At 37.8% G+C, this 12,934-nt stretch overlaps 1 protein-coding gene across 1 annotated transcript in view; it reads right to left on the reverse strand.

Moving 5' to 3' along the window:
• Nucleotides 1-5,537: 5,537 nt before the first annotated feature.
• LOC100861590 (thrombospondin type-1 domain-containing protein 4-like) overlaps nucleotides 5,538-12,934 on the reverse strand; it is a 29,871-nt gene continuing 22,474 nt past the window's right edge. The window contains 4 exon segments of the mRNA NM_001256745.1: nucleotides 5,538-6,499; nucleotides 9,790-9,867; nucleotides 10,425-10,617; nucleotides 11,278-11,453. Coding sequence (NP_001243674.1) covers nucleotides 6,414-6,499; nucleotides 9,790-9,867; nucleotides 10,425-10,617; nucleotides 11,278-11,453 — 533 coding nt within the window. The 3' untranslated portion in view covers nucleotides 5,538-6,413.

The following is a 12,934-nucleotide window of genomic DNA, read 5'->3' on the forward strand; positions in this document are numbered from 1 at the left end:
TGCGTTCTACCTCACTGTCTACTAATTCTACATGAACAGGGTCCACGGATTGAGTGCTGGGCGTGCACTGGGTTTGCAATGTATCGGCCAGCAGCTCTGCTTTTTCGTCATCATCGAACGCCGCGAGTCGGCCTGAGGGGCCTACGAGGGGGGGCATAGTTACTACCGTATCCGATTTGAGAGTACGAGCTAAGCGGTAGTAAGACCTTTGAGAGGGCGCGAGTCCTTCTAAGAAATCAGACCATCTGGCATCTCGGATTTCGGTGATGCGAGACTTTACGTCGCGTTGTAGGGCACGCATTCGAATACGATTTTCCGCGGTAGGATACCTATCGTACGCACGGATCGAGGCGTTCTTAGCTCTAAGGAGTTCCCTAATATCGTCGGGCAATTTGAAGCGGTGAAGGAAGTCCTCCGCTACAACTTGCTTCGATGACCTATCTAATGTCGAGGTGATGTGTGACGTTACGATGTCTATGGCTTCAGCGGTATCCTGAGGAGACGGGATAGAGTCCGGACTAAACGGAAGCGATGGTGGATCAGATTCAGCCAGGCTGATGCCCAGCGTGTGCCAATCCACCACAGTCCTCGTGACGGGAACGGAATCGGGAGCGCGACCGAGCTTCATAACGACGGGACGGTGGTCTGAATCTAACTCTGAAACTACTTCGATCGAGTGTAAGCGCAGAGTTACGTTTTTTAATAACGCTATGTCGAGTATATCCGGGCGATGCGCGATATTTAGCGGGTAGTGAGTCGGGGTTAGCGGAGCGACGATATCGAAGGCGAGATCATCGACTAACGCGTCAAGCCGCCTGCCATTCGGGGTTGTGGTGTGTGAGTTCCACCTGATGTGTTTACAATTTAGGTCGCCCGCCAGAATGACAGAGCTCCCCATACCGAGCAGCGCCTCGATATCACTGCTTAGAACGATCTTATCCGGTGGAAGATAAACGGACGCGATAACGATCGGCGCGTGTCCCGTCAGTGAGATTCGGCACACTGATGCTTCGATATTAGCGAGCGCGGGAGGATCGAGCGGGACGCAATGCAGGGCTCTTCTATAGTAAATGACGGTACCACCACCACGGGCAGAGAGCCTGTCGTTCCTGACCATGTTATAATTCGCGATTTTAGGGTCACGGCGCGCGGGCTTAAGTAGGGTCTCCTGCACTAAAAAGATATCAATTTGGTGGTCACGCAAAAAGTCAGAAACCTGATCACGTTGATTTGCGAGACCGTAAGCGTTAAAAAATCCTATCGTTACGGATAGGGGCTTTATTCTACTTATATACGCCATTGATTACCGGCGGAGTGAGGGGAGGACGTACGTATTTAATGACGCGTATACGTCGGCGTATTCCTGCACAACGGCGATAAAGTGTTGTGCAGTGGAGGCAGCGCGAATGGCGTCGCCCAAAGCGTTAACGCGCTCAAAGTTGATCGACTGAAAGAAGTCGATCGCTAAAGCGAGATTGTCGGACGCGGTCGGAGGGCAAGTCGCGGGAGAGGGACGAGTCGCGGGGGCGGGACGAATCGCGGAGGAGGGAGTTGTAGCCGTGTTCGTGTACGGCAGCGGTTTTGCCCAGGCCGAGACACTGGGCACCGCCGCCGGAACGAACGCTGGCTTAGCCTGCGACGCAGAGGGTGCCGAGGCTTTGATGTCTGGGCCGGAAGCTCGGAGGCGGTTTTGGCGGGCGACGCGGCGATTTATTTTAGGGGCTCGGGGGCAACCACGGTAATTCGCGGGGTGACCCTGTGTTCGACACAGGACGCAGCTAGGCGGTTCCGTCGCGGTTTTTTGGTCGCGAGCGCAGAGGGCCGTGGCGTGATCGCCCAAACACTTAACACATCGGGGGCGCGCGTGACAGTTACGGGAAGAGTGCCCGTACAATTGACAGTTATGGCACTGGCTAGGAGTGCCTTTTTTATGGGGGGCTTCGACAGCGATACCAGAGAGCCTACAGACGGTCTGTGTGTTAAAGATTTTCTTACCCTCGGGGGTAGGCTGGAGAGCGACTAGAACCATATTATATGGCTCCCTACCGCGACCGGTGTGCATACGGTGCACAGAATTCACTGGTAGATCTTAGCTTGTATGCGTAAATCGCTAATATCCCGTTTAATAAGCCTATTAAACTGGCAATTAGCGCACATAAACCTGAAAATAAAACTGTACACGCGATTATATAAATGCTTCAGACAAAATTACATCGTAAAATAAAGTACTCATTTATGAGTAAATTTAACTTGACCCGATTCATAATAATACTTTATGTTCAGTATTTTTGAAAATTTATGCATTGTCGAGAAGTTTTATTTCGTTTTCACGTTTAAAACTCATTCTGTGTTACATATTATATACATACGTAACAAACTCAAATAAAAGAAATGGAAAATATAAAGGCGGTAAATCCTACGATCAAATTAGTTTTATCTGTGTTCGATTGCAAAAATAGCGTAAACAAGCGTTACAACAAATAAGACTTTGAAAGCCTGAATAATTAGAAAGGCCTGAATAGGAAGAAAAGAAAGAATCGTTTGGTCTATGGACTTTTTTGCCCAGTCGTCGCACACCGCGGGTACAAACAAACCCGAGGACTCTTCTTGCAATTTCATAGTATACACAATTTAGTTTCAAGGAATCATGAAATGCCCGTTATATACTGCTCGTATAACAGCAGATTTGTTTCATCTTCTGATCTTTTCAAGCAAAACATTTATAATTGCTTTAGAATTTAAGTAACACATAGCCCGTATCTCTACACTTATTAATGTAGATTTTTCAATAGTCATTCAGAATTTTTCATATTTTCCAAACACTCTCCTTGTCACATTCGCATTTTGATTATCTACGTGTAATAAAATCAAATCCGCAAAATTATAATTTGCGTAAATATTGCTGGTAGGACTTCTTGTGAGTCCGCACGGGTAGGTAACACCACCCTGCCTATTTTTGCCGTAAAGCAGTAATGCGTTTCGGTTTGAAGGGTGGGGCAGCCGTTGTAACCATACTGAGACCTTAGAACTTATATCTCAAGGTGGGTGGCGCATTTACGTTGTCGATGTCTATGGGCTCCAGTAACACCGGCTGTGAGGTCGTCCACCCACCTAAGCAATAAAAAAATTATAAAATGCGAGAGCATTTGCACTTATATACCGGTTACAATGAACATCTTTGTACTGTTCAAATTTTATCTAATGCTCCATGCAGACATTGAAATGAATAGTTTTTTCATTAATAATCAAAGCACTTCCAGATAGCACACAGACAAGACCCAAACATTGCATTATCCAGTGAATTTTAATTTTCTGCTGTCGTTGCAAATATATAAACCAGCGTTCCTTGATACATGAGAAATTGGTACTCGAATTCAATAGTTTTTGTTTCATAATTCACAAATGTACAGCCACCTTTTAAATGTTTTATTTATTGCTTAGATGTGTAGATGAGCTCACGGCCCACATGATGTTAAGTGGTCACCGGAGCCCATCATCAGATATCTACAACGTAAATGCCGTTACCCACCTTGACACATAAGTTGTAAGGTCTCACTTTAACTACAGCTGCTACTACTACTACTACAGCTGCTAACCCTTCAAACCGAAACGCATTACTGCTTCACGGCAGACGTAGGCAGGGTGGTGGTACCTACGCGTACGGACTCGCAAGATTTGTAGTTTTTTTTATTGTTTTTCGAATATGAAGTATATTTATGCAAAAAAAAAAATTTGATGCGAACATTTGTATAATATTACTACAACTGTAAACAACTTAACCCGATTACACAAAGTACAATATGTAACTGATAATACTTTATAATTATCAATTGAATGTGTATTACACGCGAACTGAATACAGACGAAAACAGAAAAACAAATCAAAACGGCCGTCTGGTGTAGTGGTAAGTGACATGGTCACTACACAAGGGGGTCGCGGGTTCGAATCCCGCCAAGGGAAGATATTTGTATGATAAATATAAATGTCTTTTCCAGGGTTATGGATGTATATTAAATATATGTATGTGTATAATAAAAATCTTACATTTATATCCGTTATCTGGTACCTGTAACACAAGTTCTTTACGAACTTATCACGGGACCAGTTAACGAGGCGTGATTGTTAGTAAAAAAAAAAAAAAACATTGATTATAAAAAAAAACATTGATTATAGCATTATTGGTTATTCTGAAAGTTTTATAAAAAATATCTTCGTTTGAATTAATTTTCCCGTTTACACGTTTGGGTTGAAAACTGCCTGTAACAGATTCAGACATTTCGAACCAATAATATAATAGTTGATTGGACGTGTGATTATTATGTGTTTATTTATATAGATTTCATCACGGAATAGATAAATAAGGTATTCCCTGGATTTCATAAACACTCGTGAAGATAGTAAGTACGTTTAGAACAAAGAGCTCTTCAGAATGTTAGTATGATAGAATGTTAGCTCAGTAATCTAGGCTTGTTTTAAAATTATGACTATTATTTTTTAAATATTAGTCGTTCTTAACGAATTTCCAACTAATTTAATAGTTTTATCTCCACTGTAGTTCTTAACGAATTTCTAACTAATTTAAAAGTTTCTCTGCTCTATTTACTGGATAATAACAGATTTTAAAATTGTAAAATGTTATTATTTTAAGCTAACGTAGTTTTGCTTCACATATTACTTTGTATGGGTCTAAATAGTGCAATAATTAATTACATTACTGGTCCATAAAAGATAAATAATAAAGCGATGGTACCCATGTACCCTACCCATGTTAGCAGGCTACTATTAGTAAATGCTCATTCGCGATTTAAGCTTGTATAATATATAGAAGTAACACCCACAGGGTACTCTAGGTCTGTAATAAGATTCCCGTTTCATTGCCGCATCAAAAATAGTCTATTTCTCTAACAAAAAAATCTTTGTTCTACGCTATGCATACGAGTTTTTTTTTACCTTCACATATTTCATATATGCTACAGTATTCTCTGACTAAAATTGTCATGCGGCCGGTACAGAAGGCCTTTTTGCCCAAGTGTATATTTTGTGTGCACGAATTCACAGCCCGTCTGGCATTCAATGGTTACCAGAGTGTGAAATCAAAACGGATGACTACTTCGCGACAAAAATAGAGAGGGCGATGGTACCCATGTACCCTACCCATGTTAGCAGGCTACTATTAGTAAATGCTCATTCGCGATTTAAGCTTGTATAATATATAGAAGTAACACCCACAGGGTACTCTAGGTCTGTAATAAGATTCCCGTTTCATTGCCGCATCAAAAAGAGTCTATTTCTCTAACAAAAAAATCTTTGTTCTACGCTATGCATACGAGTTTTTTTTTAGCTTAAGAGCTCTTTTAATTATTAGACCTAGAGATGAGATTAAAATACACTACTGAAAATAAATCGATTTTTTAAACTGAATACAAATTTATACATTTAATATCAAGCTTCATAACTCAGATATCGAAATAGGGATCTATTAAATCATAATAGGAACGCAAAGACGAGGTTTTGGATTAAATAAACGCAAACTATAGTGTTTAAAGCTTTTATTTTATTTTTGTACATTGTTATATGCATAATTAGTAATGTTTCTTTAATGATAATTTAAAAGGGTTTGATTACCCAAACCGATATTAATAAGTTACATATTGTGATGATATTTCACTTAAATACTCATTTAAATATTAAACAGCCGGTACGTAAATGCACTATACATGAAAAAAATAACTATTTACATATTTCAAAAGTTAATAATACAGAAAGGATCCGTGTTGGGATCGCCAAAATAAATTACGAAGAAAATATCTAAAATTATTAAAACTAAAATAGAAAACTCGAAAAAAGAATATTATAATTTCTCATACATTCATTAAAATACTATTTTGTTCTAGAACTAAATGCGTAGCCTAATTTTTAATTACGAACGATTACAACATACAATGTAGTTAGAATGTTGTTAATCTAAACACATAAGTTGTCATAATCATGAAAACATTGTTTTTTTTTTTGTCAACTTCAGGTAAGTTCCGACTATTCTACATTCCACAGATCAGCTCCAAACACAACTAAACCGGAGATCACGGTACTACATCTAATACTTAAAAGACAAGAATTTATATATAAAAATACACGCATTGAAGTCGATACGTTCCTTTAACATATTAGCAATTTTCTTTAAATATTTTAAAATTCAATAATTATTTATACGTAGTATGAAATATTCTCTATAAATCGAAAGATTGTGATCACACATATGAGTTATTTTGGCAAATAAACACATACACAATTGTCTGATAAACGCGTATACATTGGGACTGTGTTACGTGTCAATGTTATTTATTTCGTGCTGAAGCTACATGCAGTGTTTGTAAGAATTATAAATTTATGTAATTGTATCGCTTTTACATAATTATGTATTTATGTTACGTCTCACTATGCGTCCGTTTTGTATCGAAATACGTATCATAGCGCCTTTAGCAGTTCTCACGAGTTTTCCTGTAAAAAGAAAAGAAATGTTGATTAAATTTGGGTATTTTTTCGTTTTTTTCTTATATCCTGGACTAGCGAGAAGAATGAGAATAAATATGTATTCCGCCAAACACTTTGAGACATGAGGTCGATATCTCATTCCACGTGACGGGAATCTAACACTTTCAGGGTGTTTTAGGTGTACATGACGACCTTGGCAGCAATAGACGGCGTGGTACCTACTCGTGCGGGCCCACAATGTGATATTTCATATCTGGATCTATATTTGTTCTTGTCCGGCTTAGCGCATATATTTTCTTACTTATTCCTTATCTAAGGATTAACCGCAGGTGGCCCGTAAGCTCCACCATCTGGTTACCGGAGCCAATAACTATAACGTAAATGCCGCCACCTACTTTGAGACAAGACTTCTGAGTTCTCAGTTGTAACAGTACGACGGTTGCCCTACCTTTCAAGCCGAAACGCAATACTGCTTCACGGCAGAAATAGGCAGGCTGGTGGTACCTACCCGTGTGGACTCACAAGAGGCCCTACCACCGTTAAAAACAACTGATAAACAACAAGTAAACCATGCACGAATAGCACTGGAAATTACGCTCGTCAAAACGTGTAATAAAATAAAAGAAAACATGTCACCTTTCGAGATATCCATATTCAATTAAATTAAATATTATCGAAGCATAAAATGTATCGACCCGTATTTAATAGCTTTCGCTTGCGGTCTTTCATTTTTCGGGTGATTAGGTTTTAGAAGCTTCGTTGAAAATATTACTAAAATAACGTTGATAGCACTTTTCATACAAGAAACCTTGAACTCTAAAATTATTTTATAAGTAATATTTATTAGTAATAGCTGACCCGGGAGACTTCGTAGTGCCTCAATCAATTTTGTATAAAATAAACTTAAAAGAAACAAAAGGAATCCGTGCGACAGGGGACACATCAAAGAAAAAACAAAATTGTTTGTTTTTATATAATTCCAAGCATTTTCATATTTATTTACATTTTAAACCTTCTCTGACTTCCACGAATAAATCAAGACCAAAATTAGCCAAATCGGTCCAGCCGTTCTCGAGTTTTAGCGAGACTAACGAACAGCAATTCATTTATATATATATTGATATAGATAGATAGATCGATATAGATAGATATTGTATTTATATTTATGACAATCTGATAACAATATTTTTTTTTTGTTCATCTCAGTTAATCGTAAAATAATGTTACTGATGATACTTGGGTTCCCGCCAGTTCTATTTACGTCATCATCAGCAGATTATAATGTGCATTCGTAGTTATTGCTTTTTTTTATATTGCAATATTAACGAAACATGAATCATAACATTATTTTACAGATATTATATAGGTAATTAAATAAATAAAAATTCGTAGACAAATCACACTCGTTCATCTGGTCCCAAATTACGATATCTTGTAGTATGGAGACACATATATTTGTATTCATGTTATAAATGTAAATTATGCTATGTTATGTTAAATAATAAAACATAGGTATTAAATATCCTCACAAATATTCATTCCACGAATGTTCTATTATGCTACTACCGTACCTATTTTTGACTGTCGACTCAGTACTTACAATGTACTTTTTCGTTAAGTAAACTATGTCTGAATAAAAAGTAGTTTTTTTATTGCTTAGATGTGTGGACGAGCTCACAGCCCATCTGGTGTTACGTGGTTACTGGAGCCCATAGACATCTACAACGTAAATGCACCCCCACCTTGAGATGTAAGTTCTAAGGTCTCAGTATAGTTACAACGGCTGCCCCACCCTTCAAACCGAAACGCATTACTGCTTCACGGTAGAAATAGGCAGGGCGATGTTGCCTACTCGGGCGGACTCACAAGAGGTCCTACAGTAATTACGCAAATTACAATTTTGCGGATTTGATTTTTTTACTACACGAAATGATTTTATTACACGATGTTATTCCTTCACAGTGGAAGTTTATCGTGAGTATTTGTCAAGTACGTATTTTATTAGAAAAATTGGTACCCGCCTGCGGGATTCGAACACCGGTGCATCACTAGATACGAATGCACCGGACGTCTTATCTTTTAGACCACGACTACTTCAAATATCTATTTAATATATAAAAATGAATTGCTGTTTGTTAGTCTCGCTAATGGCTGGACCGATTTGGCTAATTTTGGTCTTGAATTATTTATGGAAATCCAGAGAAGGTTTAAAAGATAGATAAATATGAAAATGCTCGGAATAAAATAAAAATAACAATTTTGTTTTTCCTTTGATGTGTCCCCCGTCGGACGGATTCCTTTTGTTTGTTTTAAGTTTATTTTATACAAAAGTTTAGGTCTTTTGTTTGTCGATTGAGGCACTACGAAGTATGCCGTGTCAGCTAGTTCAAAATAATAGTAGTATACTGGTACTTGACCGAATAAGAAACAACATTATCTTACTATTAATACAGATATACTTAAAAACGTAAGCTTATCTAAATACAAAACAAGATTCCAAACAGCCAATTCTGAGATAAACGAAATAAATCGAATAATTACTCGTTTGAAAGAAAATATTAGATAGAATAGGTTAACGATAATGTTAATGATAAACGATAAGATAATGTTATTCTATTAATTATAGCACTTGTTTGGACAGATGAGTTTAGAGCCCATTTAGAGGTGACTTATTGTTATTATTGACTTGATACTGCCTTATTCACATGACTTTGAGAATATTACAGTTTTGGAATGTGAAAAATTTCAATAGCGTCGCTTAATTGTCAGTTTCTCGATAGATTCGTACATGCTCATCTCCGTACTGTACAGAGTTGTGTGTGAGTTTCAGTGACCTCTCGAGATTAGCTTGGGAGGAAGTTAATTTGTTTTCAGTCTGTTAGTTTTTAAACCGAATTAACATTTAAGAAAAAAAAACATTTTTACGGTTTAATCGCTAAAACTAAAGAAAGCATTACCATCTACATACAAATGAAAACCATTATGCAATAAAATTGAGAGGCCCATACACTTACCTGCTTATGTATAGTAAAAAAAACTGGGAATTTAATGGCAACTTACCGCATGACCTTTCTACCGTCCATGGCAAGAGTCGCAACAATTGTCTGCGTAGTAAGGGTAGTGGCACAGACGTGCCTGTACCGCTAATGCACATGTATTCAATTTGTCTACACATGCTCCTGTACGAAAACAATACAACAAAATCAATTGAGGGGATACGGAATAGTGAAACAAATAAAATAGTTGCAGAAAAAAATGCTAAGAAAAAAAAGCGTGATTTTTATAAAACAACTTACCGTCAGCATATGACCTATCCCTGATATGTGGAGGGGTATTGATTTGATGTCTCGTAACGCGCTGCTGAGGATCTGAAACTAAAAAAGGTAAATAGTATATTATGTAATTATATGTATTAATTACATACAGAAAATGAATTGAAAATAATTGGAAAATCTAAGATTTTACAGTTAGGTACATTTATATATAATTCTATATAAACATCGTGCCACATGGCGTCGCATCGCGAGAGCATCGGTATCGCAGGATCCGACTGATAGGAGGTTCGGCCCTCTACCCGAAAAAAAAAAAAAAAAAAACGAGGAATATATAATTCTAGCACAATAATGTTTGTTGTACTTGACAAAACTCGTGACCACGAAATACTTATTTTTCAATATAAATGTGATACAAAATCGTGAAGTGAAAGATCATGAAATAAATAAAAAACAGAATGATTAAAATGAAGCCCTTAACCCTTTTTTTTTTTTTTTTTTTTTTTTATTTTTTTTTTTTTTTTTTTTTAGCCCTTAACCCTTGTTGCCGGTTCTTTAGATTTCACTTCACTTTCTCAGATTACTTTATGTGTAAAGAATTAATTGTAACATGCATCAAAGAATTGTTGGAATATTGGATTGGATTATACTCTACCAACCTGCTGGAGGACTGATAACGTTTGGATTGATAACTGGTTTGCTGGTACATCGTGCTGGTACACACATTTTCTTTGCTGGAGGCCTCACTCCTGGACATTCTCCGTCTCGAGCGGCACCGTTTGCTCCTTCGATTCCGCCACGGGCACACCAGACAGTTCGGGACTGGACTCCAGCTTCACAGGGACCTTTGCACTATGAGAGAATGCATCTAAATTATTAACCAATTTAATAACATTAAAGAATCTAAAAAAAATGGCGTGGGACGTCGTGGGACACCGGATAGGAACGAATTTCCTTACTATAAAAATATTCATTTAAGGTTCTATTCGAGGTATAAAGAAAGTAAAACTGGAGGTTTCGCAACAACCCACGGTCATTCGGTAACGTGCGAACTTATTGTGGTACACTTCATTCACGGTTGTTTGCATAAGAGTTAGTGTATTGCGCAAACGAACGCTCTGAGATCGTGGTCAATAAATGATAAAAAAAATGTTATTTTTTGTACGTTATTACAAAGTTAAGTCGTACACTGTGTGCATTACTCAGAAAAATCTTACGTTACGGATGTTTTTTCCCGGTTAGGGCACCCCTCCGCATCGTCCCAAAAGGAAATTCGTTCCAAACACATTTCTTTAGGAAAGGTTTCTGATTAGTATCATGAAGGTGTTATTATTATTAATATATAAATAATTTTTATTTTATATCATATAATGTGTATTTAAGCAAGATAAAGTCGTAATTCGATTATTTGAAAAAAAAAATAATAATTTCGAAGCAATGTTCAAAACATATAAAAATGAGTAAACGCACCTATTACTAATGACCGAAAATGACGAAAGAATATAGACAAACCTCGCTCCAGTCACTCAAGTACCAAGAGGGAGAGCAGTCCCCACCACAGTCCCTTTCAGTTTCAGGTTTGGTTCCTCTACATGCCGAATCTCTTAATCTCCTGCCGTTCCCTCCAATACATATCACGCCTCGAACCTGTCGGCCACCGCATCCAGCGGAGCACTTTGACCATTCGCCTATTACCAAAAAAATGAAGCAGAACTGATAACACAGAATTGATAATCACAAAACGTTTTTTTTCTATTCTTACATGGGTGGACGAGCTCACAGCTCACCTGGTGTTAAGTGTTTACTGGAGCCTATAGACATCTACAATGTAAATGTGCCACCTAGATAAGAGATATAAGTTCTAAGGTCTCAAGTATAGTTACAACGACTGCCCCAGCCCTCAAACCGAAACGCATTACTGCTTCACGGCCGAATATAGGCAGAGTGGTGGTAACTACCCGTGCGGGCTCACAAGAGGTCCTACCACCAGTAAGTAAATTAAAATAATACTATTTTGGAGCGATTTGTGGTTTAGATAAATAAGCACTAATAGAATAATATCATTATAATTTAATGCCATCCGAAATGTGGTCCGTGGTGATAGTAAAATATAAGATAGCAATCTACTGTAAATATTATATTGTTTCTAAATATATAACAGCCGATGTATGTATGTATCGTGTAAAAATAAACGTTACTTTTTACGAGAAGCATAAAATTTATTGTCCTTGCTGAAGGGCCATGAAAAGCAGTGACGTATAAAATTAAGTTTCATTAATTAAAAGGTTTGTCTGCTTATCCGCCTTTGTAAGCCAGTTACGTGACGTAACTAACGTTTCTCTTTTTTTTTTTTTTATTGCTTAGATGGTCGGACGAGCTCACAGCTCACCTGGTGTTAAGTGGTTACTGGAGCCCATAGACATCTACGACGTAAATGCGCCACCCACCTTGAGATAAGTTCTAAGGTCTCAAGTATAGTTACAACGGCTGCCCCACCCTTCAAACCGAAACGCATTATTGCTTCACGGCAGAAATAGGTAGGGCGGTGGTACCCACCTGCGCGGACTCACAAGAGGTCCTACCACCAGTAAAAGTCTATTGTTTCTATATAATGGACCTACAGAATACAAATAAAGTATACAAGTATTGTTTTGTTTTTTTTATGGTAAGTAACGTTATTGGAATTGAGATTAGAAATCAAAAGTAAGCTTTTATTATATTTGGTTATGAATTAATTTGGAAAATGTTAGGGCCTGCCTATTTCTGCCGTGAAGTAGTTAATGCGTTTCGGTTTGAAGGGTTGGGCAGCCATTATGCTGTAAAAACTGTGAGACCTCAGAACTCATGTCTCAAGGTGGGTGGCGGCGTTTGCATCGCTTACCCATGTTTACGTCGCCTACCCATCTTTGCGATTAAAAAAAACGTATGACTATTCCGAATCTTTGAATTAACGTTGTGTTAACTTATTTTGTTTATTAAAATGTGGTGAAAATATTGAAACCGTCGTAGGAACCGAAATGGGAATAAACCAATCCAAATTATACAGACAACACTAATCATTTAGTAAATTAAGCATAAATATTCGTGTTTTAGTAAAATCCGTCAGCCACAAAACACGAAACAGTCTCCCTCCGATAATCCGAGACTATAGATTCCACACTACAATTAA

The sequence above is a fragment of the Bombyx mori genome, chromosome 19, assembly GCF_030269925.1.
Source record: "Bombyx mori chromosome 19, ASM3026992v2".
NCBI classification, from domain to species: domain Eukaryota; kingdom Metazoa; phylum Arthropoda; class Insecta; order Lepidoptera; family Bombycidae; genus Bombyx; species Bombyx mori.